Below are 27558 nucleotides of genomic sequence, written 5' to 3'. Positions count from 1 at the left end.
AAGATTACCATCAACATATTTAGAAATTTTAGGGATAATTAATTCACTTGAAACATTTTCTTTATTTTTACATAATGAAGTATTTACGATTAGAACAGATTGTCAAAATATAGTTTCTCATTATAACAAGATACATGCTAATAAACAGGCAGCCCGAAGATGGGTTAATTTTGTTGATTCAATTACAGGAAATGGTTTTAAACCAATTTTTGAACATATAAAAGGTAATGACAATACATTAGCTGATATCTTATCAAGATTAATTTGTTGAACAGGTATGGAATATCGTGGACCATCATCAGCAAATAGCACAAGGCCGCAAGGCAGAAGAGTTTCTTTCAATGGCATGATGATGCACCATCAACCTCCACCATTCAGTGGATTTCAAAATAGCATGAGCAGACCAGCATCACCACGAGTACCCACGTTCAACTTTAATGGCAATACTGTTGAAGGAATCAGAAATCCAACTCTGAGATACAGGTCAAGGGTACCGGGGCTTTCTGATAGGCAGCAGGTTCTCTTAGATAATTTCTGGAATATCCAAATTAAGCAGCCAAGCATGAGGTTAGGTCATGAAAAATTAATTAGAGCCTTGGAACAAGAGTTTGATAGCTTTAATTTTAATTTCCACCAAAACCAGCAGCATATTTATTCTCTTGAGCACAATCTTCAAGCCATTTCTAGGGACCATGAGTCATTACTTGGTAAGTTTACCAAAATGAACCAAGAACTCCAATCTCTTAGAATGCAGCAAAAGGCAAGTGACACCTTGAAAAGAGAATTAAAAATAGGTTTAGAAATTGATCAGTATAAAGGAAAAGAGGTTATTGAACCCATAGAACAAGAGGCTAATGAACCCATAGAAGAAATTAAGATTGAGCTCTTAGAAGAAGACGTTGAAATGGAGCAACATCAAAGTAATGATCAACATCAGGTTCTGAGTGACAAAGAAAAACAAGAAAAATATGAAAGTTTTCTTAGAAATATATCTTCAGACTTAATATTAGACGATGTTTTATTAGAAGAAATTTCAAAAGCAAAACTAAGAATAATGCCAACAGATATGCAAAATGAGATCCTGAGCAGAGCATCACAGTCCATGAAAGAGTTACAATTACAATTACAATGCGCCTTGTATCAGTCCATCTTTGATCCAAAACCAGGGATGAATATTATTACAAAGATGTATCCTCCATGTCTTTGTGATAGTACAGAGAATTGTATTTGTAAACCAGAAGTTAGCGTAGCTGTGGCCAGGATTGACATGAGAGATTTTAAATCATGGCATTTTAGTTATGAGCATCAGAAAAAGCATAATGAGGTAGAAGTCACCCCTGCCTTACTATTAGAGTTTGGTTATCTCGATAAAATATTTATTAACCGTATTTCTCAACTAGAATCATTTCCTGAAAAGCTTATTAAAGTAGCAGAAGACTATCTAGAAAGGTGGAAAGAAATTTGCATAAGTTTTATTAGTAGTCCTCCAGATTGGTATGTACACATGCATAAGGAGAAAGCTAGGCATATAACCATGATCAATGAAGAGTTCTTTAGACTAAACCCTATCTCCTCACATAGGTGGACTCCTTCATACAAAGATATTTTAAAATTTAGAGGGATCCAAATGTTTGCTTTAGATGAGTTTGAAGATTTTAGGTATGATATGGTACTAGTAGCAGAAGAATAAGAGATGTATATTTACAGCAAGACAAGAATCAGTCATCAGCCTTATTGGAAGCCCCAAAATTTCAAAGAAGAAACAACGGAAATATATTACAAGGTGAAAGAAGATAGAGAAAGAGATGCGGAGCTAGTAAAAGGCGATGAACAGTATTGGAATAATTTGTCAGAAGAAGAGCTGCATACCATCGACAACATGATGGAAGCCTGAAGAACTAGCTGTAAATTAGCATAAGATGAATAGCATCATAATGTATTTCTAGACAGAAATGTCAACATCGTTGTGGTCCGCATGTAATGGCATAAGAGTAAATAAAGAGAAGAGTTTGATCTATTATAGACTTTTCATACATAAAATGTCCTTATGGTTAAGAATGAATAGTACCAAGCCCTTTTCATTAAAACTCCCTTAAATAAATACACAATCAAAACGTTTACTTAATCAAACGTTTAAATAAATGGTTGCAAATGACCTCACTGTTAAAGAGTAAATTCATAAGAACTTACCATGCACTTGAGCATTTTTCAACATTCCATTAAGCACAAACAAAATGTAATCAACACGTAGATGAGATAAGACATGTTTAGGTGTTAAGCCAAATGCAAGAAGTTAGATAAGTGAAGAAATAAGAACCTTGACAGCTCATCATTTCTTATACTTTGGACTCAGCATTGGAAACTTGTCTACCAGGCATAACATCTGAAACATTATTTATTCATATGAATGTGAGAATGATTACTTTCAATGGCATTCCATCTAGAATTGTAAAGGGGTAATTGAATTCATCTATACTTCACCATGTTCATGACTTGCAAATTTTCAAAACGACACAATAAATAACAGAGATTAGCGAGAGTTGAATCAAAGGAATCATTAATGTAAAACTGACAACATGCTTACAAATTCAACTCCAATTGTGCTGATGTAGCTATCCAAGTATGAATCATCCTGTTCAACGATTCTGAAGCTCAGACAAAAATTGCATGAGAAAATTGAGATTATATGCAATTGTATGTCAAATAACCTGAAGTATAACATATATCCCATATTAAGTGCATACACCTACAAACTAATCTTTATATATACTTTCAAATAATACAGATCAATGTAATCTAAAACATTGGAAACATTATCATACAATTAAAGAATCACAATGCAGAAAATTATATTTCCATTATTTTCAGATAACTTTTCACCCCACAACACCGAGACAGAAAGCATACCCAAACCAATAGTGGCGTTCCAACCACTGCGATTTCACAAACTTCGCAGTGGAGGAAGAGAAACACAAAATACACTACTTGATCACTTGTGGCTAAGCTTTTATCGCTGAACATGTCTTTATCTTTGTGTAGCTCTCTGACTAAAATATTATTCATATAAAATTTCATTACAGTATAAAGTATACCAACATAATAACCTTCTTAAAGCAACATCTTTTAAAAACATTCCATCAATTGAACATTACCTCCCTGTCTAAGAAAACTGATGACAATTGTAAGCTAAACTATGAAATACCAAATTAAATACAGAAACATCACAATCCCAAACCAAACAAAATCCCAAATCAATTAAAATTTAGGCCAAAAGAACCCCACACCTAACAAAACCCCAGATTCGCTCAAAAGGAGATTTATCTTATTTTAGAAAAATGATTTCCAACTGGTTACAATCAGAGTTGGAAAATCCTTTATGCAGAAACATGAAAAAGAACAAATCAGAGATGCACTTACACCACAATTCATGATCATTATCCAAAATTTGCAAAGCAAACATACAATCAAACAGATACCTCTCTATTTTTCATCTCTCACTCCCTGTTATTTGAATTGTGATAAGGTTTATGATAAACAATGATTTTACCAAAATTTAATAATAAAAAAACATCACAGTAGAAGTTTAACATGAGAGAAAGAGTCAATCTCTACCTTTGATGTGTTGATCCTACCGTCCCCTTGCATGCTTGATCTCTACATAAAAATAGAGTTTGGTTGGTGAGAAAATGCGGAGAAAACGAACAAAATTTAATGTAATTCTAAATTTACCAGTATTAACAGAACCAATATCTTAAGATCATTTTTACATCATTAATTAGTAGAAAACAATACATAAATACAGCCCAACAAAATAAACATACTGCATTCATTGCTGAAACAGGGAGCCAACCTCCATGCTGCTGTTGTACAAAATCCAGCAGAGGAATCATTGCAGACTGTTTGTAGTTGGATGGATAATGGGATAGTATCTCTTTCACCTAAAACTGAAAAAAAATGACACCTTTTAGAACTCAAAAAAACATAAAAATTATCTTGCAAGTGCCAAATAATGGATATATAATCAATGCTCGTGGTTTGACAGCTCAATTCAAGAACTTATATAATAGCATCATCATATGAATCAGTAAGATCACTTCCTAAAATGCAATAAATAACTTGAGGAAATTTAAACCTTATAGGACAATCCAATTCTAGTAACTCAACTTAGCAACGTGGTTGGAATGTTCAGCACCCCCTACACTTTAGTTATGTACTAATTCAAAACTGAGCATGTTTTAATTAAAGGTGCTAAGAAAATCCTAAACCTTTTATACACATCTTTGCTTAAATATAGGGGCTTGTAATGTTTGACATAAATAGCTCAGCCTAAAGCACACATTGACAACCAAATTACATAATCTTTCTCCTTTTTTCATCTTTTCACAACTACATGTCTTTCGCCAAAGTTACTGCATTGCATCGCCATTGAATAATATGCTACAAATTAATTAGGCAAATGGGTCGCTGAAATTCACTGCAAAAATGCTCCGCAGAATTATTAATTCCAACAAAATTGATAGAACCGAGTGGAAGTTTGTAAGACCCATTTGCAGGAAGGAGATGAGTGCTCTGTAGAAATTGAAAAGATGGAAAACTGATAGTTCATGATTTTGGTAGTCCATATTAGATTAGGTTTAGACTCTACTAGTTTATTGCATGCCTTTTATCCATAATTCATGTCCTAATTTATCTGTTTAGGTTTTAGTTCTTGCCTTTGGGAAAACCCAAAATCTCTACCTCAAACGCCCATCTGCAACCACACTCCTTACACCCCCTGTCTCTTTCCCCAACCCCTGCTTCACCAAATGACACACTCAGACCTCTCTCCCCACAGCCAAGGAGCAACCAAATTCAACTCCAATATAATAAAACTTAAACAAAATACCCGCTTTCACTCACTCCAATCCTCTAGGAACCCATAACTTTTTTTCAATCAGAAAAAGTAAAAATTAAGCATTGACTTAAATCCTGATAAAATGATTAAGTAATCAGCAACACCTGGTTCAAAATTTTACAAATTCACCAACAGTACACTCCAACACATCCCCAAACAGCTCAGAAATAGTGAAATTTGATTTGATTCAATTCAATTGAACTCGATTCGATACAATTAATTTCAATTCAATTAGTTCAATTCAACAATTATAATCATTATTATTATATTGGAACTAAATTGATTGATTGGACACCTTTAAAATCATAAATTTGATAAGCAATCTCACAATTAAAGCAGATTATGTTCATATCAAAATCCATACAGAAAAACAAATTTGGAAACAGAGTGTAAATTCCATCAACCAAAAACACAATACCCATTTAAACATACTAAACACAGAGTCACAAATTAACGAACTGAAAACCCACAAAAAGAACCCAAAAAAAAAAAAAAAAACTGACCTTAAAACAAAGAACAATACACAGAACAGAGAGATGCATCCCCAAAATGAGAGTAAATGACAGAAAACAAAACAAATAAAGGAACCCCCAAAACTTGACCCAACAGTGCAACAAAATCCGGAAATAATTTACAGCAAAAAGGCTGAAATGATGACAATCTATGCTAACAATAAAGAATCCAATAAAAAAAGGAACTTAGCTTTCGAAGTCCAGCCACTCATCAGACACGCAATAGGGAACGGACGATCCTGAGAGATTCATGGACTGAGAGACCTTACTCAGCTCTGTTCACCATCCCAACCCCTCCCTCTCTGTTTCTCTCTCTGTTCTCCGGACAACCATTCTCTCTTTCTCTTACTGTCACTCGCTCTTTCTCTCACTATCTCCGTTCCACTCTGCCATGCCAAGATCGGCATGGCTTTGAATGCGCCGAAGAAAGAACGAAGTGATGGGGGAAGGAACTAATGGCGCGTTTAATCCGTAATCAAATTGAGACGAATTGAATTGAGGAGGAATTGAAATGAGGTGGAATCAAAATCAGATTCCTGTTGAAGTTGTTTACTAAAACTGTCCGGAATCGGAATACAATTCCATAAAGCTGTTTACTAATTCAGCAGAATCGGAATATAAACTAGTCTGATTACTAAAATGCTTTTGTCTCAAATCAAATATTTTATATACTTTTTTAATAACATTTGATATAGTATATAATAGTAAGAAAAATTTTAAATCAATTTCACACTAGTATATATGTTTTAATTTACTTAAAATTCTAACTTCCATATGTTTATTTTCAATAGAACCTTTTTGTTTATTAAATAGTAAAAGCTGAACAGAAAAAAAAGAAAAAAAAAAGGTTAAGCTTCTGGAACCTCCACAGTTCCACAAAACCCATTATTCTCTCCCTCTGCATCCTCCTCAATTTGTTTCTCCGATCATCCCCAAACGCCAACTCTTGCCACTCCCGACGCGTCAACCTCCCTTTGCATCTCTCTCTCTCTCTCTCTCTCTCTCTCTCTCTCTCTCTCTTTCCTTTTTCGGATTTGGATATGGGGCTATCGGGGATCTGTTGGGTAGAATTTTGGGGTGGGTTGGTGATGGGTATTGGCAGTCTGGGAGGTGCTGCGGTGGTGTGCGTTGGTTCAGGAGTGGGGATGGGTGCGCTTTGGGTGGTTGAATCGCAGAAGGCAGATGGAGGAGTGGGGATGGGTGCGCTTTGGGTGGTTGAATCGCAAGAGGCAGATGGAAAAGGTTGAATATGAAAAGGTAGTTTCGGTTGAAAATTCTGATTCCGGATGTTGGCTTTCTTCCGGAATTCAAATACCTCATCGAAGTCGGTAATTCAATTTCGGGAATATCAGGAGTTTGATTCCTAATTTTGGGTGGAGCCCACTAATATTTTGCATTCCCAAAATTTGGTAAACGTCGGAATCACCCACGGAAGAATTCGATTCATTTTCTTCTACCTCCATTCCGGATGCGTAAACACGCCATAACCCCAATCTGAAACCCTATTGATAAAAAGACAATTATACCCCTCTAACTCATCATCCAAACCGTGGGATCTGAAGATGAGATGGGCAGCCTTGTCATTTTACACAATAAAAATTTTCTGGAACCCAGTGGCTGTTCAGAGACAAAATGAACCTCCAAACTTTTAAAAACTACCTTCCAACCCAGCCCCAAATCCCATGGTTTTGTTGTAAATAAAGCAAAATCGAGGGGGGAGGAATCGACCTCAAAAGACAAAATTACCCTCCTAACTTTTAGTAACTACCTTCCAACCCAGCCCCAAATCCCATGGTTTTGTTGTAAATAAAGCAAAATAATAATAAAAAAAAATTGAACAGTGTCTGCCCCCCCCTTCTACTTTAGAATAGATAATTTCCCTACAAAGTCAAAATCGAATCCATAGTTCATTTAGCCAAGTTCACTCAAATAAATCCAGAGTATTCAAATAAACCAAATACCAAATCTTTCTTTTTCAGTGAGTCATTCACTCATTGAAAATCCCAAACCAATTCATCAATTAACTACGCTGGTTTGATCTCGCCAATGGTACATAGGTAGTAGGGGTGGGTTCAAAAAACCGAAAACCGAAAAAACCGAAAACCAAACCGAACCGAGGCCGAAAAAAACCGAACCGAAACTGCCAAACCGAACCGAACCGAATCTGGTTGGTTTGGTTTCAATTTTTGAGGTCCGGAAACCAAACCGAACCGAACCGAACCGAAAAAAAAAATCATTTATAAAAAAAAAAAAATATGTTGGCCGCGTCAAGGTTTGAACCCCTGACCTGCGGGTTGGGGTAAGGTGCTGCTAGCCAACTTAACTGTAGACTTTGTGTTGTTGTAATTGTACCAGTAATATATTTATAGGTTTCTTATGTTTAATGCTTTATAAAATTTCTTAACTTTACAAACCCTAGCCGACGTCTCACTCCCATTTCATTTCAGATCTCACACTTCTTTCTTCCGTCCGCTGCTTCCTCAGTCTCTCTGTCTCCCTCTCTCTGTCTCCCTCTCCCTCTCCTTCCTCTCTTCCTCCAAATCACTTTCTCTCTAGGCTTCTCATGTCCTCCTCACGGATTCCTTCTTCCAAATCATGATTTTCGCTCGCCCCTTTCGAGACCCGACGAAAAGAGGAACTGTTAGAGCTTGCGATGATCATGGCGATTTTGCTGCAGCAAAGGTTGTGGGTTTTATTTATTTGTCAGTTCATGGGTTTTTAATTTTATGATCATGGCGATTTTATGGTTACCCATTTGAAATTTATGTAATTTAAGGTGAAAAAGTTTGTATTTTTCTTTGAATATGTTTCGGAATTTTCTAGATCTATTGTGGACTTGACTATGAATTTGAATGTGGGCACTGGGCATGCGATATTGGAGTCCGATTATGACACTTAGATGAACTTATTTGCTTTTTTTTGTGTTTCGATCTGCATCTTAATTTGTTGAATTATTTCATGATTTTGTAAATTTTAAATTTTTAGAATTTTGAATCCTGGCGATGTACTTGAAGAATATATGTTTCTGTATTTGCTTAAGTTTTGAAAATTTGAACTCGATCTGCTTGATCATAAGTAGTTGAATTACTTGAATATATTCGGGATTTTGAGGTGAGAAAATGTATATGTTTGGTTAGTGAGAAAATGCATGAAGGTGAAAGGTTAGTACCTAAAATTGCTGAGTTCAAGTTTTTCGGTTTGTTGTAAAGTTTTAGCAAAGACCCATTGGGATTTTCATATGGTTCTTCCTCTGTGTAGTCTTAAAAAGGGAATTAAATTCTTTTGCGTCTCTTATTTTGTTTATGGCTTTGTATTTGTTTTCCATAGAGGAAAGGCTTCTTTGAACAATGACCCAAATACTAGGCACTCTGTGAACCAAATAAAGAAATGGATGCTTGGCATATAACTCAAGTAATGTTGTGGTTGTTTTGCATTTTTTGGAGGAAAAAAAAAAAAAAAAAAACCGAAAAAAAACCGAAACCGAACCGAAAAAAAAACCGAACCGAAAAAAACCGAAAAAAATTTGGGCCGAACTGAACCGAACCGAAATTTCGGTTTGGTTTCGGTTTTGGCAAAAAACCGAACCGATAAGAACCGAACCCAGCCCTAATAGGTAGTTTAGTACCATACTATAGATACAATCACAAAACCAAAATACCAAATCAAATTTCTGGTGTATATATAAACCAAATTCACTCCAACACATCCAATGTTCAAATAAACCAAATACCAAATCGTTTTTTTTTTCTTCAGTGGGTGTTCACTCACTAAAAATTTCAAATCAAAACATCTGAGGATTACGAGTGAATCTCTCCAAAAAGGTACATAGGCAATCTAGGGCTCAACCTAAGGGTACACAACTGGAGTTAATAGCACAAGACGAGTTCTTCCACAACAATACTAATCAATGTCTTCAATATATTAGGATCTAGAAGTGCCAAAATCTAAAATCCTTACTGGATGGCTTATGCCACCTCATCAATCTTCAAACGTTGAATATTTATCACTATGGAAGTCTTGTTTCCATCCCAAGAATGAGTGGGGGGAGATAAGCCTCCAGCTTGAGAGAGGTCGAGATCACCGATTGTGACAAATTGAAGGCGTTGCCCAAATACATGCACAATCTCAACTCTTTTGAGGAAGGGGTGTGATATCCACACACCCTTTTTTACTTCTCTCACATCTTTTTAGTTTTCGGCCGTCAAATCGGATGAATTGAAGAACATCAACGTATATAAATTAACAAGGGGTGTGTGAGAAGTAAAAATGGGTGTGTGGATAACACACCCCTTGAGGAATTGATGATTGACTACCGTGAAGGTTTGAGTTGCTCCTTTCCCCCCAACCTCACATCACTTACAATTTGGAAGGTCAAGAGATGTAAGTCATTCTAAGAGTCAGAGTGGGGATTGCACAAACTCACCTCTCTTAGAAAGTTGTGGATCTACGACAATGATCCGGATATAGTGTCGTTTCCACCGGACATGGTCTAATTAGATATGCTCCACCCCAAATCTCTCACTGATCTCCGAATACATAGCTTCCCAAATCTAAAGAAACTGAGCAGCAAGGGCTTCAATTCTTCACTTCCCTTCAATCTCTGAGCCTTTTCAAATGTCCAAAGCTGGCATCCATTCCAGATGAGTGTCTACCTTATTCACTTAGGCAACTTTGGATCTATGGGTGTCCTGTGCTAAAAGAGAGATGCCAAAATATCCCACATCCCTTACATAGACATGGTTGGGAAAAGGATTTGAAGCTGATGGTCAATTCGATCCAATTCTCCAGGTCCAGGTATCATCTTCTCTAGGAATGTTTTATTATTATTAATTATCTTTATTCTCGTAAGAAAAGTAATCCATAATATTTCTCAAGTTGTTAAAATGTTTTAAAGATTTTGGGGTTTCAGGAAGCCTTCATTAATTTGGCTGACATAGTAGGGATGGTTTTGTCTTGTTTTGAGAGCAATTCTTTGAAGACAATCTTTCTAGGCTAAGGTTTTCTTCTCCCGCTTTCCTCGCAAATCCTGAGAGTAATCCAACATACTTTAAACTCATGCAAGGTTCCTCTTCCCATCAGTGTAAGATTTATTTTCAACATAGTGTCCAAGGTTAAGCATACCTTTATAAGCTTTACTATTATCGTCATTCATTTAGGACTTCAAGATGACTCGTAATGTAGCTACGAAGTTGTGATAGAAGAGAATGCTTTGAAGTTATTTTCATTCATCTCAAGGTGAGGTATAATATACGACCTTAATCCTAACCAAATAAGGAAGAATAATTACGTGAGATTTTAAAGAGATTTCTCCCAGATTACACGAGATCCATCCTAAACTAGGGAATCCTAAATTATAGGAAACTATACAAGTCAACACTCCCCCTCAAGTTGGTGTACATGTCCAACTTGTCTAAAACTTAGAGAACATTTCACTAGAAACTGCTTTGGTGAGAATGTTAGCTATTTGATCTTCCTTTCCGATTAGAGGCACTTCAATTATTTTACCTTCTAGCTTTTCTTTAATAAAGAACATGTCAACCTCCACATGTTTAGTTCTATCATGTTGCACCGAATTATGAGCAATATTGTGAGCAGCCTTATTATTACAAAACAACTTCATCGGTTGACTATGTTTGACACCCAAATCTTGTAGTAGTAGTTTAAGCCATAAAATCTCACAAATACCAAGGGCCATACTTCTGTATTCCACTTCTGCACTAGACCTTGCTACTACTCCCTGCTTCTTGCTTCTCCAAGTAACCAGATTTCTAACAACAAAGGTAAAGTAACCTAATATTGAGTGCCCATCATCACTCGAACAGGCCTAGTCAGCATCCGTATAACCTTCAATACTAAAATGACCATTCTTCTTAAATAAAATCATTTTCCCTAGACTTCCTTTCAAATAACTCAATATTCTCATCACTGCATTTATATGTTGTTCTCATGGATATTGACTAACGACACTCAAGGCATGAGCAAGGTCTGGTCTAGTATATATATGCCAAATACATTAATCTTCCCACTAACCTTTGATACCTTCCTTTATCTACCAGTACTTGGTTTAGATCAATGCTCAACTTCATTCATTTTGCCAACGGAGTAGTCACGGGTTTGCATGCTGACATGCTAGTTTCTTTTAACAGGTCAAGAATATACTTTATCTGTGACAGGAAGATTCCTGACTTGCTCCTTGATACCTCAATCCTGAGAAAATATTTCAGATACCCAAGATCCTTCATCTTAAATTCTGTACTAAAATATTTCTGCAAGGATGCATTCTCATCCGGATCATTACCGGTAACTACCATGTCATCCATATATACAATGAGTGTTGTAAGCTTTCCATTCCAACATTTCAAGAATAGTGTGTGATCACAGTTACTTTGCTTATATCCAAATGCTCTTATAGACTTGGTAAATCTATTGAACCACGCTCTTGGGGACCACTTTAACCCATACAATGATTTTCGAAGCCTACACACCTTTTGTCTATGCATATCTGTAACATTACTGCCTGGTGGGAGTTCCATGTAAATCTCTTATGTCAAATCCCCATGCAAGAAGACATTTTTCACATCGAACTACTGTAACGGCCAATTAAGATTTGTAGCCAAGGACAACAAAACACGGACTGTATTGATCTTGGGCACATGGGCAAATGTATGTGTCTAGTCAATTCCATATTTTTGAGTGCATCATTTTGCTACTAGTCTTGCCTTGAAGCGATCCACCGTCCCATCAGCTTTGTACTTCACCGTATAAACCCATGCATCCCACAGTTTGTTGCCAGCTGGCAAGTCTATGATCTCCCAGGTAGCATTCTTCTTCAAAGACTTCAACTCTTCATTCATTGTTGCTTTCCAACGTGGATCAGTTAAAGCCTCTTGCACATTGTTAGGAATAGATACAATAGATAATTGATGCATAAATAACTTATTTGATTATGACAGGTGGCTAGTATACATATAATTACATAACGGGTATAACACATTAGACTCAGGGTTAGGCTTACTCATCGGATACCTAGTTTTGCATTTAGGGTCAGCTTCATAAGTAAGGTTCACGCGATCAGGGAAACGACGTGGTGGTGGTGCATCCAGGATCAAAGACGATTGATTATGGTTATTGTGACTTAAGATCGACTGTGAGGTAGCTGGCAACACATGACTGTCCGGTGGTGAGGAAACTGACCGTGAGCTATCAGGCAGTGAGTTATCTAGCGATGTCGAGTCGTCCCTTTCAAAGTTTTCAACATTGTTTCCATGTGAATAATCACCACTTGTCTCCAAGACATTACCACTTAGTTCCAATTCATTCACATTGACAGGGCTCGTTCTCGATGTTCGAGGGACATCGAGATGACCACGTACTCACCGACACCCGAGGGTGATGCAAGCCATTTAATGAATGCATATGCCGAGAACATGTGAAACATGCATATAAATTTTGCTCGAATTATAAAAGTATAATATTCAAATGCAAACCTTACCAAAATAATATAATAATATTCAAATATTAATAAAATGATAGTGATAATGCATGACATGTTTAGAGCATACATCTAATTCAGAATACAAGCAAAATGTGCTATTACAATGATGTCAAAGCAGAGAGGATGACACGATGTCACTAGTAGGGGAATGCCTCGTAGATCGGATCGTATGCCTCGTTCTTATGTCATGAGGGGGCGCAAAACAAACATAAGTGGACGAAGTTGATATATATAATTGAAACAGTTATTCATCAACGTACTAATCCCCAAAGTTTCATGAAAACTCAATAGTATAATATGTATTAGGTTTTTCCGAAAACCCTAGCATGCCATAAAACATTTCATAAAACGTATATCGTATATAATGTGCTAAATAGTGGTATCATAATCTACCGAAGCCACTACATCACCCGACCTTTAGGCCAAATATATGAATATCTTCTGATACATAGGCCAAATAAATATCTTCCATCCCGTAGACCACTAGATAGTGGTCTACATCACCCAACAAATACTTTAAATAAACAATCAAATCTTTATGTATTGCGAGATGTAATAGTGGTGGTTGTTATCATTACAAAGTGATGAAAATGAGAATGGTCAACAGTACACCCTGTTTTAGTGTAAATAATAAATAAATATAAATATGTATAATAATGTTGATCACAATTGGAAAGCTGCACTTGTTTTTTCTACCGTTGTGAGATTTTTCTTCCGTTAAATCAGGCTTTTGTTAGGTGTGTGAGAATTAGTGTTCTGCCTAGGCGCTAGGCGGAGGGTGGCCAAGGCGTTTTCTTGCAAAACGGTGGGAAAAAGTGGATGGGCTCTAGGAGGCCCTAGACGGCACCTAGGCGGGCTAGGCAGCTCTAGGAAGAGCTAGATTTTTTTTTTTTGAAATTGAAATTGAAAAAAAAAGTCCTATCTTTATTCTAACTTTCTAAGTTCCCGTTCCCTACACGCGCCTATGCTTATACCTTGAAATTTTGTTAATTTTATAGAGTAGGTGTGTATCAACTTAAATTCCGAGATGTTAAAGACAATTACTATATTTCTTTATTTTCCTCCTATTTTGCATTTTATGTGGTTTTAAATTGTGAACTTGTTGTACATGTGTCATCCTACAATACTCCTCACTATGATTATATGGCATATATGCTTAATATGTTTTTAAATTTTGGACTTGTTGGATACTCTTTTTGCATTTTATTGTTCTTTTATTATTTTATCCTTAGATTTCATACAAGTATATTTTTTTGTAAGTGTCAATATACACTTATTTACAAGAAATTTACCTAAATCCGCCTAGGCGCTAGCCCGCCGCCCGACTAGCGCCTAGCGTTTTTTAGAACCTTAGTGAGAATGTGAAAAGTTTGCCTCTTTGTGTGATTTAACTGTTTTTACTTAATAGGCTTATATCAAACAATATTAACAACTAGACATTTGTCGTATTAGTAATGTTAGTACCCACATAATGACTTTGGACATTTATTAAATGGGATGGTAGGTATTGGTCTCCTTGCCTTTTTTGTGTGTATTTTATGTTGGCAAATAGGAACAATGGGGTTGTACGAAGAAAAGATAGGTGGTCAACAGTACACCCGGTTTTAGTATAGAAATAATAAATAAATATAAATACATTTTTGTTATATGTTATGATTTGTTGTATAGAGAATTGAGAAAAAAGTTAAAGAAAATTTCGTGTTTTTGAGTTATAGCAATTAGTAAATATATAATGACATTGATTAGTTCACTTAAGAGTTTAATCCTTCGTTGGTTTATATGTATTGTGTGCTTGAGAATGAAAGCAATGGACACACTATGGAATTGATTTTCCTTATAATATCCATATGGAAAAGGAATTGTTCCATTTATTAGCAATTATATGAAGTAGGCATATTATACAATACAAGTTCTACATTCATTTAGTAAATATTGAGTTTATTTTTATCGAATAGTGACATTTGATTCAGGTTTAAGCTTCTTAATTGTTTGTATTTTGAAAATTGATTTCAATGGTCCTTTATGAATTTTTTTTTTGCTTACATAATTATGTGCTGCTTCAGGGACCCCTATTGCAGTGGGCACAACTTATTAGACTCAGAAGGAATGACAATTGCTCCTTCCTCTTCTAGATGATCCCGTGCTTAATGATCGTGAGTTTGAAAATCTTTGGCAATGATTTCAAAACAAAGAAATTTTTTGTTGTTAGTATTCCATCGACATTTAATGAAGGTTTGTTGTAATTTTTTTCTCTGTTGGATGTGTTCTAATGTTATGTTTTCCATTGCACAACTGATGAATTGTTCTCTTATCTGTCAAACATAATCTTCCATACAATTTTCAATCCCGCAGTAGAGCGCGGGTTGAAGTTTCTAGTTTTACCTAAACATTAAAATAGTAATGAAGCTCAAAATATTCCCTAATCACCGAAACCCACAATACATGTCGTCTACCCAACAAAGATAAATTAAAAATAACAATTGCAAGATCAATAAGGACTTTGTGAACTGCAACGATTAAAAGTGCTGGAAAAACACTAATCTAGATAAACAAAAGAAAGTGCACACATTAAAGAGCACCAAAAAGCGAAACACTTGCAAGTAGGGGTGGGTTTGAAAAACCGAAAACCGAAAAAAAACCGAACCGAAAATCAGACCGAGGCTGAAAAAAACCGAACCGAAACTATCAAACCTAACCGAACCGAATCTGGTTGGTTCGATTTCGGTTTCTGAGGTTTGAAAACCAAACTGAACCGAAATATATTTTAATTATTCTGTGTACTAGTTAAGAATTCTTCGCATGGAGTTTTTTAATTAATTTTTTTTCGTTTTGGTCTTAGCTTTCAATATTTTTTTGTTGGTTTGTTGTGAACTTGCAGCTTTGGCTTTGAAGGTAAAAATTATTGATTTGTATCTTTGTATTTTTTTTCTATAATTTTTTTCATAGCAAAAACAAAGGAAAGAGGACAATAGCAGGTTGTTGCTGGTGTTCTTCCAAATGAACACAGATCAATTTCAGAATTAAAAAAAAAATCAGTGAAAAACCAAAACCGAACCGAAACCGAAATTAAACCGAACCGAAATTAACCGTAACAAAACCGAACCGAACAGTAACTTCGGTTCGATTTTCGATTTTGGCAAAAAACCAAACCGATCGGAACCGAACCCACCCCTACTTGCAAGGCTGTCAAACAAGTTTTAGTTCAAAGGTTTGAACCCAATGATCTAACTACAAACATACAAAGGACAGGAGAAAATGCAGAAGAGAAAATCCAAAAATAAGAATGCCCCCATGATTATATCTTGCATTTATACCAATTACATATTTAAAATCTAGGCATGAAAGCTTTAGAAAGATAAATAAAAAATTCATATAACTAAATAGGCTGTGAATATGCAATCAGGGCACATAATTATATACCTAAAAATGGTAATGAACCAGCTTCTTCCTCTCAAAACCCGAGTTTCTAAAATTTCCAAAAAAAATAAATTCTTTAGCAATTCAGAAAAATTCGAGGACCAAATTTGATTAAATTCTAGTTAAATGAGCAAAATGAGCAAAAGTCACAGATTCCCACCGTCTCCCACCAACTCCATATTAAGTGGAGGTTTGTCTGGCCAAAACAATTGTAATACCGTATCGGGTGGGCAAACGGGACTTGGGTGCACCGTTGACTTCCCACTTCTCTCACAACTCCCACTCTCAGTCTGTCTCTCACTCAGACCTCGATTCTCTGTCTCTCGACTCGACTTGGACTCTGGACTCTCAGACCCAAATTCGCAGCGCAGAGCTCCGTTCGTCCGTCCAACCACCACCATCGTATTTTCTCAACTCGAGCACTCCTGACCACTATCTGTGTTCCGAATCTTCAGTTTTAAGGTATTCAAGAATTAGGGACTTTGAGTTCTTGACCTCTGTTCCAAATATTGTTTTTGTTTTCATTTTGGTTGAATTTAGGGGAGAACGAATTTAATGATTAACTTGCTGCTGACCCTTAAATTTCCTGCTCTAACCTGCGCGTAAATTTTCCTATGTATTATTTTTTTTGTTTGATTTTTTCTTTTCACGATTCTATTCACTCTTTCTAATGGTTCTCTCCCTCTAGTTTAATACCCAAAACTCTATTTTTCTATATTTTTTCTTCCTTTTTTCCTATCCCATTTTTTTCTCGATTTGGTGTGATTCTTCAGCTCCAAGATTCTGGGGGGCCTTTTATATTTTTTCAGTTCCGTTGTCAAAGTTTCGATCAAGTTTTCGGGGGTTTAAGAATTTTTTTATGTTGTGAAGGAGTGACAATTTGAGATTTGGCGGGATATCCAGTTGGAGAAGCACTTGAGTAGGGGTTGGGAGAGGGAGAGGGAGGAGAACGCAAAGATGGAAGAGTGGGAGATTGATTTGGCACAGTTGGATATAAGAAATGTTATTGTTCATGGAACCTATGGCACCGTGTATCGTGGCGCATATGGCAGCCGAGATGTTGTAGGTACTTAGATTTCTCTGAAGGCTTCAATTCGTTTTCAATTCTTTTTCGTTGTTGCAATTTTGGTGATGTGCAGGATTTGTTTGCATGCCTAAGTTTTCCATGTTTGAGACTTTAAAACATAGTTTAGTGGTCAATGGGTTTCACCAGAAATGAAACGGAATTGAGAAATTTTACAGTTTGTTGAGTTGGTGGACGCCTAGACGGTAAGCCATCATCTATAATTGTTTAGTATAGTATCATGGGCTCGTTTGGGATTGTTGTATTACAGAATTTGCTGTAGTGACCGTGTATTAGATGGTTAATGAATCTATTGGGAATGGTTTTAGCATGCTGAACTCAGATTTCAAACTTTCATTGTTATTAGACTTAGGGGTTTACTTCATTGCACAAAAGAATACATGTGATTGTTTGCCTTAGATACAAATTTACAACTACACAAATTTTTTTGATTGAATGTAAGAAAGCGGTGTTATTTGATTGAATAATGAACTCCCAACCATAGGTTACCCTGTATTTTTTATTTTTTATTTTTTTTGTCAATATTCTTCTCATGGACTGTGTATTCTTGATATTATAGTGAAGATATTGGATTGGGGGGAGGATGGTATTGCCACAGCAGCTGAAACTGCTGCTCTTTGGGCATCATTTCAGCAAGAGGTTGCTGTTTGGCATAAGCTTGACCACCCAAACATTCCAAAGGTAAATTTAGTATATATTGGTTCTTCATCTCAGTTTGCGTCCTATAAAGTCACGGTAGCTTCAGATGAAATTTTGATACTGTTTAAATGTCAATTTTCAGGTTTACTTTATGTTCATTTGCTGTTATCTTCTCCTATGGTTGAGATTTATGATTTATCTATTTAAACTGTGGCCATTATATTTGTGACAGTTTGTCGGAGCTTCAATGGGAACTTCCAACCTAAAAATCCCTGTTAAAAACACATCAAACGATAGCCATAATTCTCCTCCTTCAAGAGCTTGTTGTGTTATCGTTGAGTTTGTTCCTGGTGGTACGACGCTAAAGAACTTTTTGATCAGGAATCGAAGAAACAAACTTGCCTTTAAGGTTGTGATTCAACTTGCCTTGGATCTCTCCAAAGGGTGAGTTGGGTTCATTTTTGGTGCTTTGATTTAGTTCAGTTTTTTTTGTTGGGTTTCAAACTAAAGGATTGTTCTTGGTGTTTCATTCTCTCAGTTTGAGCTATCTTCACTCGAAGAAAATTTTACACCATGATGTCATACCGGAAAATATGTTGGTTGATAATCATGGAACATTGAAAATTGTTGATTTTGGCGTTACTATAATAGAAGCACATAAACCAAGGGACATGACTGGGTACATGGCCCCAGAGGTACCTACTTTTTGTAAATTATTGCCAAATCTAGTTCTAAACAAATTTGAAGCGAGTGACATTCTTTTATTTATAGATTCCCATAAATGGGAGTAAGGCTAGCCGACATTCACCTCTCCCAGACCCTGCGTAAAGCAGGAGCCTTGTGCACTGGGTACGACCTTTTATAGATTCCCCTTGCTGCAAATTGGATTAGAATTCTAACATCAAGGTTTTTGTAGTTCCTTGATGGCAAGCCGTACAACAGGAAATGCGATGTCTATAGTTTTGGTTTTTGCTTGTGGGAAATCTATTGCTGCGACATGCCTTATCCTAATCTAAGTTCTGCTGATGTCTCATCTGCAGTAGTGCGACAGGTTGGTTTGTTGTTGCACATATACTGCTTTAATTTCCTTATGAGATTTTACTGCACATTTGTTTTGAAGTAGTGGAACTGATGTAGCAAAACTTGTCTGTCTTTGGCTTTTAAGTAATGTTGATAAAAAATTGTTAGTCCTAATATTTTATGCTTGGATGGCAGAATTTACGACCAGAAATCCCAAGATGTTGTCCAAGCACATTGGCTAGCGTCATGCGAAAATGTTGGGATGCAAACCCGGATAATCGCCCTGAAATGGAAGAGGTAGTGAAAATGTTGTATGCAATAGATAATAGCAAGGGAGGCGGCATGATACCTGAAGACCAGTCTACCGGCTGTTTCTGTTTCAGCACACCTCGCGGTCCATGACCTTCTTTGTTTCGTGTAATATACTTTTATAGAGTGTGCAGTGCATATTAAGACCAGTTACCATTTCAGTGTTAGACTGCAGACAGCGGGCAGTCTTTGAATTATCAGATCACATCTCTGAATAATGCACCAACAGCATTTTTGAAAACCCATATTGCTTGTGGCTCCTTCATTCTTATTGTAAATTAGTTTGGAAATCAAGTTTTTACTGCAATTGTGCTTTATTGATTTGTTGCAACCCTAAAGAAAAATGTCTTGTAGTTTTATTATGTTAACATACAGACTATGATCTTGTATGAGTGTTTCAATTAATGTATAAAATACTGAAGAAAGGAAGAGAGTAAGAAATCTAGAGAGAGAGTGAGAGAATTCAGCTTGAGGAAGAAGAAACGAACTCTGCACTGTTTCATTCATTCACACACACTTAGCACATGTAGCAAGAGGAAATATTAATTAATCTAAGATTACATCTTAGCTGCACACTTGGACTATGATCCAAGGGCTGATATTTAAAACTGACTTCTTATTATATTTCAGCAAATACACTTATAAACTAACACTCCCTTCTAAGTGATGTGCTGAAATCACTCCCAAAGCTGTCCTCAGTACTTCAAATCGATCCCTTGCCAAAGCTTTAGTGAATATATCTGCAACCTGCTCTTCAGTCTTGCAGTATACCAGATCAATCTCACCATCTTGAAGTGCATCTCGGATGAAATGAAATTTCCGATTAATGTGCCTGGTTTTGTGATGATGAACTGGATTCTTTGATATGGCAATTGCTGAGGTATTATCACACAACAACTTAGTTGGTTCTGCTTGTTCTTCCCCGAAATCAGAGAGTACAAATCTTAGCCAAATGGCCTGTGCAGTAGCTTCTGCTGCACTGATGTACTCTGCCTCTGCAGTTGAAAGAGCAACACTGCTTTGTTTGATTGAGGCCCAAGAAAACACACCAGAACCAAGATTGAATGCATAGCCAGATGTACTCCTCATATCATCTTCACTTCCACTCCAATCACTATCACAATAACCAACCAACACTGCTCCTTTTCCCTTTTCATAGACAACTCCATAGGTCACAGTGCCTTGTATGTATCTCAGAACTCTCTTAGCTGTCCCCATATGCTTCTTGGTAGGATTGTGCATAAACCTAGCCAATAAGCTTGCTGCAAACATAATATCTGGCCTTGTTGCTGTCAAATATAGCAAACTTCCCACCATTTGTCTATATAAAGTCTCATCTGCCAGATCACTTCCATCTACTTTTGTAAGTTTTTCATTCATAGCTAATGGTGTTGCAACCGGCTTACAATCCCTAAGTCCAAATTTCTCAAGCAAAGTCTTTGCATATTTCTTTTGATGCAAGAAGATGTAATTATCTGTTTGCAATACTCCAAGACCAAGGAAATGATGAAGTAATCCTAGATCAGTCATCTCATATTGTCTCATCATCTCACCTTTAAACTCAGCTATCATCTCCTTTGAACTCCCTGTGTAAATAATATCATCTACATACAGTGACACAATAAGAATGCCACTGTGAGATGTCTTGATATAAAGAGTAGCTTCACTCGGACTTCTGTGGAATCCAGCCTTTGCAAAATAGGAATTTATTTCTTCATACCAAGCTCTTGGAGCTTGTTTCAAACCATATAAAGCTTTCCTGAGCCTGTACACTTTGTCTTCCTTGCCCTGTATAACAAAACCAGATGGTTGATCCACATACACCTCTTCATTCAACACTCCATTTAGAAATGCAGACTTTACATCTAACTGAAATAATTTCCATCCTTTCTGTGCAGCAAGGGCTACCAAGGTTCTCACAGTATCAAGTCTTGCCACAGGTGCAAAAGTTTCATTGAAATCGATTCCAGGCTTCTGAGAGTACCCCTTTGCAACTAACCGTGCTTTGTTTTTCTGCACTGAACCATCCAGATTTAGTTTTGTTTTATAAACCCATTTGACTCCAATGATTGGTTTATCAAATGGTCTATCAACAAGATCCCAAGTATGATTCTTCTCAATCATAGAGATTTCATCTTCCATAGCCTTCTGCCATGATTCATCCTTGGCAGCCTCTTCAAAACATTCGGGTTCTATTATGCACAGATTACACTTTTCATATATTTCTGCAATGTTTCTGTACTTGAGAGGAGTGTGATCAAAATCCTGTGGACCTGTCACTCTTTCTTGATCAGATAGCTCAGTAACTAAATCTGACCCAACATTCTCTTCACTGACTTCACATTGTGTTTCAGAATCACAAGCACTTCCTTCACAGTTTTGTTCTCCTGCAGACATTTCAATGATCTGGATACTCTCCCTTCTTTCCTTCTGTGCATTCCAATCCCAACATGCTTCTTCATTAAACACAACATCTCTGGAAATAGTCACCTTTCCAGATTCAATGTTATACAGTCTATATCCCTTCTCACAACTACCATATCCCAAGAAAATACACCTCTTGCTTGCCAAATCGAGTTTTTGTCTCTGTTGACTTGGCACATGAGCATAACACAAAGAACCAAACACTTTTAGATGCTTAATTCCTGGTTTTCTCCCACTGTAAGCTTCAAAAGGTGTCTTCTTATGTAAGGCTTTGGTTGGGCATCGATTCAGAATGTACACAGAGGTATTGACTGCCTCAGCCCAGAATTCAAGTGGAATCTTCTTCTCCAACATAAGACACTTAGCCATTTCCACGATGGTTCTGTTCTTTCTCTCTGCCACACCATTTTGCTGTGGTGTGTATGGAGTGGTAAGTTGTCTTTCCAGGCCTATATCTTCAACAAATCTGTTAAATTCCATTGAGGTGTATTCACCTCCTCGATCACTCCTAAGCTTCTTCAGTTTATATCCACTCTGCAACTCTACAGTAGCTTTGAACTTTTTAAACACATTGAGAACTTCAGATTTATGCCTTAGAAAATAAATCCAACACATCCTGGTGCAGTCATCTATAAAAGTGAGAAAGTATCGATTTCCAGCTGTTGTAGTTGTCTGCATTGGTCCGCAAATGTCACTGTGTATAAGCTCAAGAGGAAATGATGCTCTAGTAGTGGCTTCTCTTGGAAATGCTTCTCTGCATTGTTTGCCAAGAACACAGCCTTCACACACTCCTTTAATTACTTTGATCTCCGGTAACCCGACCACCAATTCTTGTTCCTGCATCAATTTCAAACTGCTCATGTTCAGATGACCCAATCTTCTGTGCCACATAGCAGTAGAAGGACATACATTTGCCCTGTAGGCAATATGTATTCCAGACTGTAACTTCATTGGAAAACTTCGATTTCCCTTCATTGGTACTCTGGCAATCAGGTTGGAATATGAGCTATCATCATAGATCTCTACTTTATGACCTCCAAACACCAAGTAATAACCGTGCTCCATCATTTGACCTACACTGAGCAAATTTTCTTTCAATCCAGGCACAAGCATAACCTCCTTGATATATCTCTTGCCTATTTTAGTTTCAACCATAAGACTTCCTTTACCAGTTACATCAACAAGTTGTCCAGTACCCATTTCAACCTTTGCAGTCACATACTTGTCAATATCAACCAGTAGATCCTCCCTTCCAGTCATATGATTACTACACCCACTATCTACATACCATACATCTTCACATCCTTTTACACTAGTATTAGTTTGATTACTAGCATAAAACATGATTGGTGTAGAGTCTACCTGAGTGGCATAATTAAGCTGTTGCACTGCCTTCTTGCTATTACAGTCCCTTGCTAGATGACCAAACTTATCACAGTTGTAACATTTTGGTTTGCCTTTGAATCGACACTCACCAAAATGTAGCTTGCCACAATGCTTACAAGAATTTCTAGCCCCATCTGTGGGTTTGTTATCCCACTTCTTGCCTTTGTCCTTCCAATTCTTATGGTACTTGGCATTTTGATTTCCAGTAAACTTAACTGGTTTGGGATTCACACTAAGGCTAGCAAATGCTCTCTCAGTTTTATTTTCAGAATGCCTATCAATCCTTAACTCAAAACTCTTCAAAGAAGCCACCACCTCTTGTACCTCAATCACATCCAAATCTTTCGAATGCTCAATAACAGAACATATAGAGTCATAAGCTGATGGCAAACTAATTAATAATTTCTGAACAACTCTCTCTCGAGATAATTCCTCTCCATAGCTCCGCATTTGATTTATCAGATCAAATAGTTTTGTAAGATAAACAGAAAGTGATTCATCATCTCGCATTCGGGTATATTCAAATTCCCTACGAAGACCTTGCAATTTAACACTTCTAACCTGTTTATCACCATGGTATTCTTGCTGCAGAATGTCCCATGCGCCTTTTGAAGTTTCTTCATGAGAGATTCTGGGAAATATCTCATCTGAAACAGCGCCCTGAATCAGACCCAGAGCTTTAGCATCCTTCATGAGCACCTCAACAAGCGTCATCCTCCCAGCACCACTAGACTCTTCTTTGTCTTTCTTCTTCACCTCAGATTCATCAATCTTCTTCAGATCTGATTCATCGAAACCCTTTTCAACCAGATTCCACAATCCGTAGGACTTGAAAATGGTCTTCATCTTAATACTCCAGAACTCATAATTTTCACCATTGAAAATTGGTGCTCTCACCTCACCACTACCCGATCCTGCCATGTTAGACTCAGATCGCAATCAACTCGATCGCAGCTTTGAGTTGCTGGGTAGCTCTCTTCACAGATCCAAACGCCCAGTATCAATTGATCGAACACAGCTCTGATACCATGTTAACATACAGACTATGATCTTGTATGAGTGTTTCAATTAATGTATAAAATACTGAAGAAAGGAAGAGAGTAAGAAATCTAGAGAGAGAGTGAGAGAATTCAGCTTGAGGAAGAAGAAACGAACTCTGCACTGTTTCATTCATTCACACACACTTAGCACATGTAGCAAGAGGAAATATTAATTAATCTAAGATTACATCTTAGCTGCACACTTGGACTATGATCCCAGGGCTGATATTTAAAACTGACTTCTTATTATATTTCAGCAAATACACTTATAAACTAACAATTTTTACTGTCATGGTTTGGTAATATCTTGATGAGGTAGTTTTTCTCTAAACAAGACATTTCTTCTTTATTAAATAACAGAATGTTGATATGATATAAATAAGATGTCGATCATAATGGTCGTTAACAAGTATGTTTTATCGTGTAAATATTGGCATTAACACTGTAAAATCAGTCCATTAAGGAAGATTAGACACCGTGCAAAGAGAAAGCGGAGGCAATTCTTTCTTGTTTAAAATTAAGAAAAGAAAGGATATTACTAGAAACCCAAAATCAAATTGGTTTGCACATGTTTGTGGTGCAAAGCATACCTACCTAATGTTCCTCTAGAAATCCCAAAGGACACCGCCCCCTACTTTTGGGTTTGGTGGGTAGGCGTCACCCCTCCCGCTCTCTAAGAGCAACTCCAGCCTTGCTGGTTGCTCGGGGGACAGTGGAGAGGAAAGGGCCCGAGGCGCTGTGGACTGAGCTCCAGCCGTGTGGAGCCCGAGCGACGGTGGGAGCCCGAGCGAAGGGGGGGTGGGGAGTCGACGGGCCTGTGGCCCGAGGGCTTTGCAATTTTTTATTTTTTTTTGTGTCAGAGAGAGAGAGAGAGAGAGGGGGGGAGGGTGGGTCGTCGCGGGGGGGGGGGGGGGGGGGTGGGTCGTCGCGGGGGGGGGGGGTGGGGGGTGGGTCGTCGCGGCGGGTGGGGGGGGGGGAGGTAGCTGGGTTCTGGTTTTTGCAGGGGGTTCTCGGGGGTGGGAGGAGAGGTGGAAGAAATGGATCTGGGTTCGGGTTTCTGTTTTTTTATTTTTTATTTTTTTAATTGGATTAATATTATAATATTTTTAATGTATAAAAAATTATTTATTTTTACCAAAGATTCTGAAAAGATAACGACACATGACACGATAACATTGGATAAAAATCTTATCGAAATCCTTCGCTAAATAATTGTTTTTTTTTTTATAAAATGACACGTGGCGCAACGAGAACGATTTAAGAATTCTTATCCGAAATTACAAATAATTTTATTTTGTATTATTTAAACAAACAAAAAAAACTATTATTTTAATTGCCTATTGCCTGGGGGGAGGGCTCCAAGGGTGGAGATGCAAATGGCAATTACTGTTCATTAATGTCAGTTACTATTCATTTAAGGCAGTTACTGTTCAAAAGGGTGGATTCAATAGTGCATTGCCAGGGGGGAAGGCTCCATGGGTGGAGTTGCTCTAATGGTAGCGGGTGGAGAGATTTTATTATAGTCAGAATTTAGCACACAAATGTATAAATATTAGTTTTTATAAAACAATTCAAATATACTCAAGAATGTTGAAAACATTGGCAGTATTGAAAACATTGGCAATGTTGAAAATGTTGGCAGATTAATGAATGAATGCCATAGATTTTAAATACGCACACAAAGTGATGTAGACTTTGGAAATAAAGGAGATCGTATTTTCAAAGTCATGTGCTGTAAATTTCAAAATGTAAGAATATGTTTGTACGGAGTTGCTCTATAAATAGAGCATTCCGACTGCTATCAAAACACACAGAGAAAAAGGAAAGATAAATAACATTCATTATCTATCTCTCCATCTTTTATTTGTCATCCCCTTGTGTTATAGTTACAATGTGATATTTTACACCTGCTTTGCTCCTGTCACTAGTAAAGGCTATCTCTCTAACTTTTACCTATTTATAGCAAAGAAACGTAGGATTGCAAGGATCCCTACAGTTACGGGTAATCCCAAAACTGACCCATTTTTCCGTTCAACATGTTATGAAAATAATATATACTATTATATGATTTTTGCAATATTGAGTTCTTCTTTTTCCTGGTCTTTCAAATTTATATGTTGTGTTTTTTGTACTTTGTTACTGAGTAATATCATATGACATTTTTTTTTTTTTACAAATGATAGTGTTGTCGGTGAAATTGTTAGTTGTTAAGGGGAGGGGATCGGTGGAGATCAAACCCATAATGGGGTGGATAAATATGGTTGCTTTCCGACATTGCTGTAAAGCGCCATTAATATGGTGTGTTTTATTGTGCTTTAGACATACAACATCAGGTTGTTAGATTATTTTGTATATAACAAGGAAAATAATATTTCCATAAAACGAAACAGGGACGGTATACATAGTGGCGGGACGGTTATCAAACTTATGATGTAGGCAACCTTGATCTGAATCCGCCATGTTGCCATCCCAAGTCTCAAATTGGCACCTCTAGATATGCTTACTAGGAGTCCATTGATTATTTCACCTTTACTATAAATTTGTATATGATTGCGCAGGCATCAATAATTAGTTCGTATCATTTTAATTTATGCAGTTGTGAATATTTATGAGTCTCAAGAGATCAAGTTTCCAAATTTGCAAGGAACTAGGCTTTGACTGTTACTCTTCCTTTCGTTGAGTTCTGCACCTCAATATTGCTCAAGAACGGTTCGCTGTTTCTTTGATTGCTTGGAGGTCAGTTCACGCTTAATATGGCACTGGGAGAGATTTTTCTTGCGGCATTTCTACCGTTGCTGCTCGACAGGTTGACCGCTCGCGAGATTCTCAACTACTTTGGAAACTTCCGGGGCGTCAGAAAGAAGCTGGAGAAGTGGAGGACCACGTTATCTACAATCGGAGTGGTGGTCAGTGATGCCGAGGAAAGGCAACTGACTGAGGGTGCTGTCAAACTGTGGCCCGATGATCTCAGAGATTTGGCTTATGATATCAAAGACATGTTGGACAAATTTGCCACACAAATGTTGAAGCGCATGATAGAGGGACGTGAACAAGCCAACACAAGCAACAAGATATGGAGATCATTTTATAAAGTTAAATTGAGGTTTGATATGAACTCCGAAATGAAGAAGATTAGAGAGTGGTTGCAAGACATATCTGTACGGAAAGAAAAGTTTGGCTTGAAAGATACTGGGACGTCTGATAAGGAATCACGAAGTTTACAAAGTGCAGGCGTGTTAGATGAAAAGCTTGTTGTTGGAAGAGATGATGACAAAAGGGAGATTATCGAATTGTTGTCAAGAGAATGCGAGCATGCAGGTACTGTCAATTTTGGTGTA

The 27558-nt window shown here is 37.1% G+C and overlaps 1 protein-coding gene and 1 long non-coding RNA gene across 2 annotated transcripts; both read left to right on the top strand.

Annotated features, from left to right (window-relative positions):
- Window positions 1-9694: 9694 nt before the first annotated feature.
- LOC126588872 (uncharacterized) lies at window positions 9695-15146 on the top strand. Its single transcript, XR_007611652.1, has 2 exons — window positions 9695-10200; window positions 14965-15146. It is a non-coding gene; the product is annotated as an uncharacterized LOC126588872 (long non-coding RNA).
- A 1310-nt stretch (window positions 15147-16456) lies between these two features.
- LOC126588857 (serine/threonine-protein kinase STY13-like) lies at window positions 16457-19687 on the top strand. The gene is made up of 7 exons (XM_050254010.1): window positions 16457-16780; window positions 17189-17384; window positions 17962-18083; window positions 18274-18485; window positions 18580-18736; window positions 18958-19092; window positions 19257-19687. Exons 2-7 carry the CDS (start codon window positions 17276-17278, stop codon window positions 19461-19463), a joined length of 942 nt encoding a protein of 313 aa, XP_050109967.1. The 5' UTR covers window positions 16457-16780; window positions 17189-17275; the 3' UTR covers window positions 19464-19687.
- The last annotated feature ends 7871 nt before the right edge of the window (window positions 19688-27558 follow it).

Source organism: Malus sylvestris, chromosome 11, assembly GCF_916048215.2.
Source record: "Malus sylvestris chromosome 11, drMalSylv7.2, whole genome shotgun sequence".
In the NCBI taxonomy this organism is placed as follows: domain Eukaryota; kingdom Viridiplantae; phylum Streptophyta; class Magnoliopsida; order Rosales; family Rosaceae; genus Malus; species Malus sylvestris.
This window is presented reverse-complemented; position numbering and strand designations above follow the sequence as displayed.

What these genes read in the sequence shown, in the direction of transcription:
- LOC126588857 (XM_050254010.1), top strand. Translation starts at nt 17,276, where the DNA reads ATGGAAGAGTGGGAGATTGATTTGGCACAGTTGGATATAAGAAATGTT. An exon ending in TGGCAGCCGAGATGTTGTAG is followed by an intron (nt 17,385 to 17,961) that starts GTACTTAGATTT and finishes TTGATATTATAG; the next exon opens with TGAAGATATTGGATTGGGGG. An exon ending in GCCTTGGATCTCTCCAAAGG is followed by an intron (nt 18,486 to 18,579) that starts GTGAGTTGGGTT and finishes TCATTCTCTCAG; the next exon opens with TTTGAGCTATCTTCACTCGA.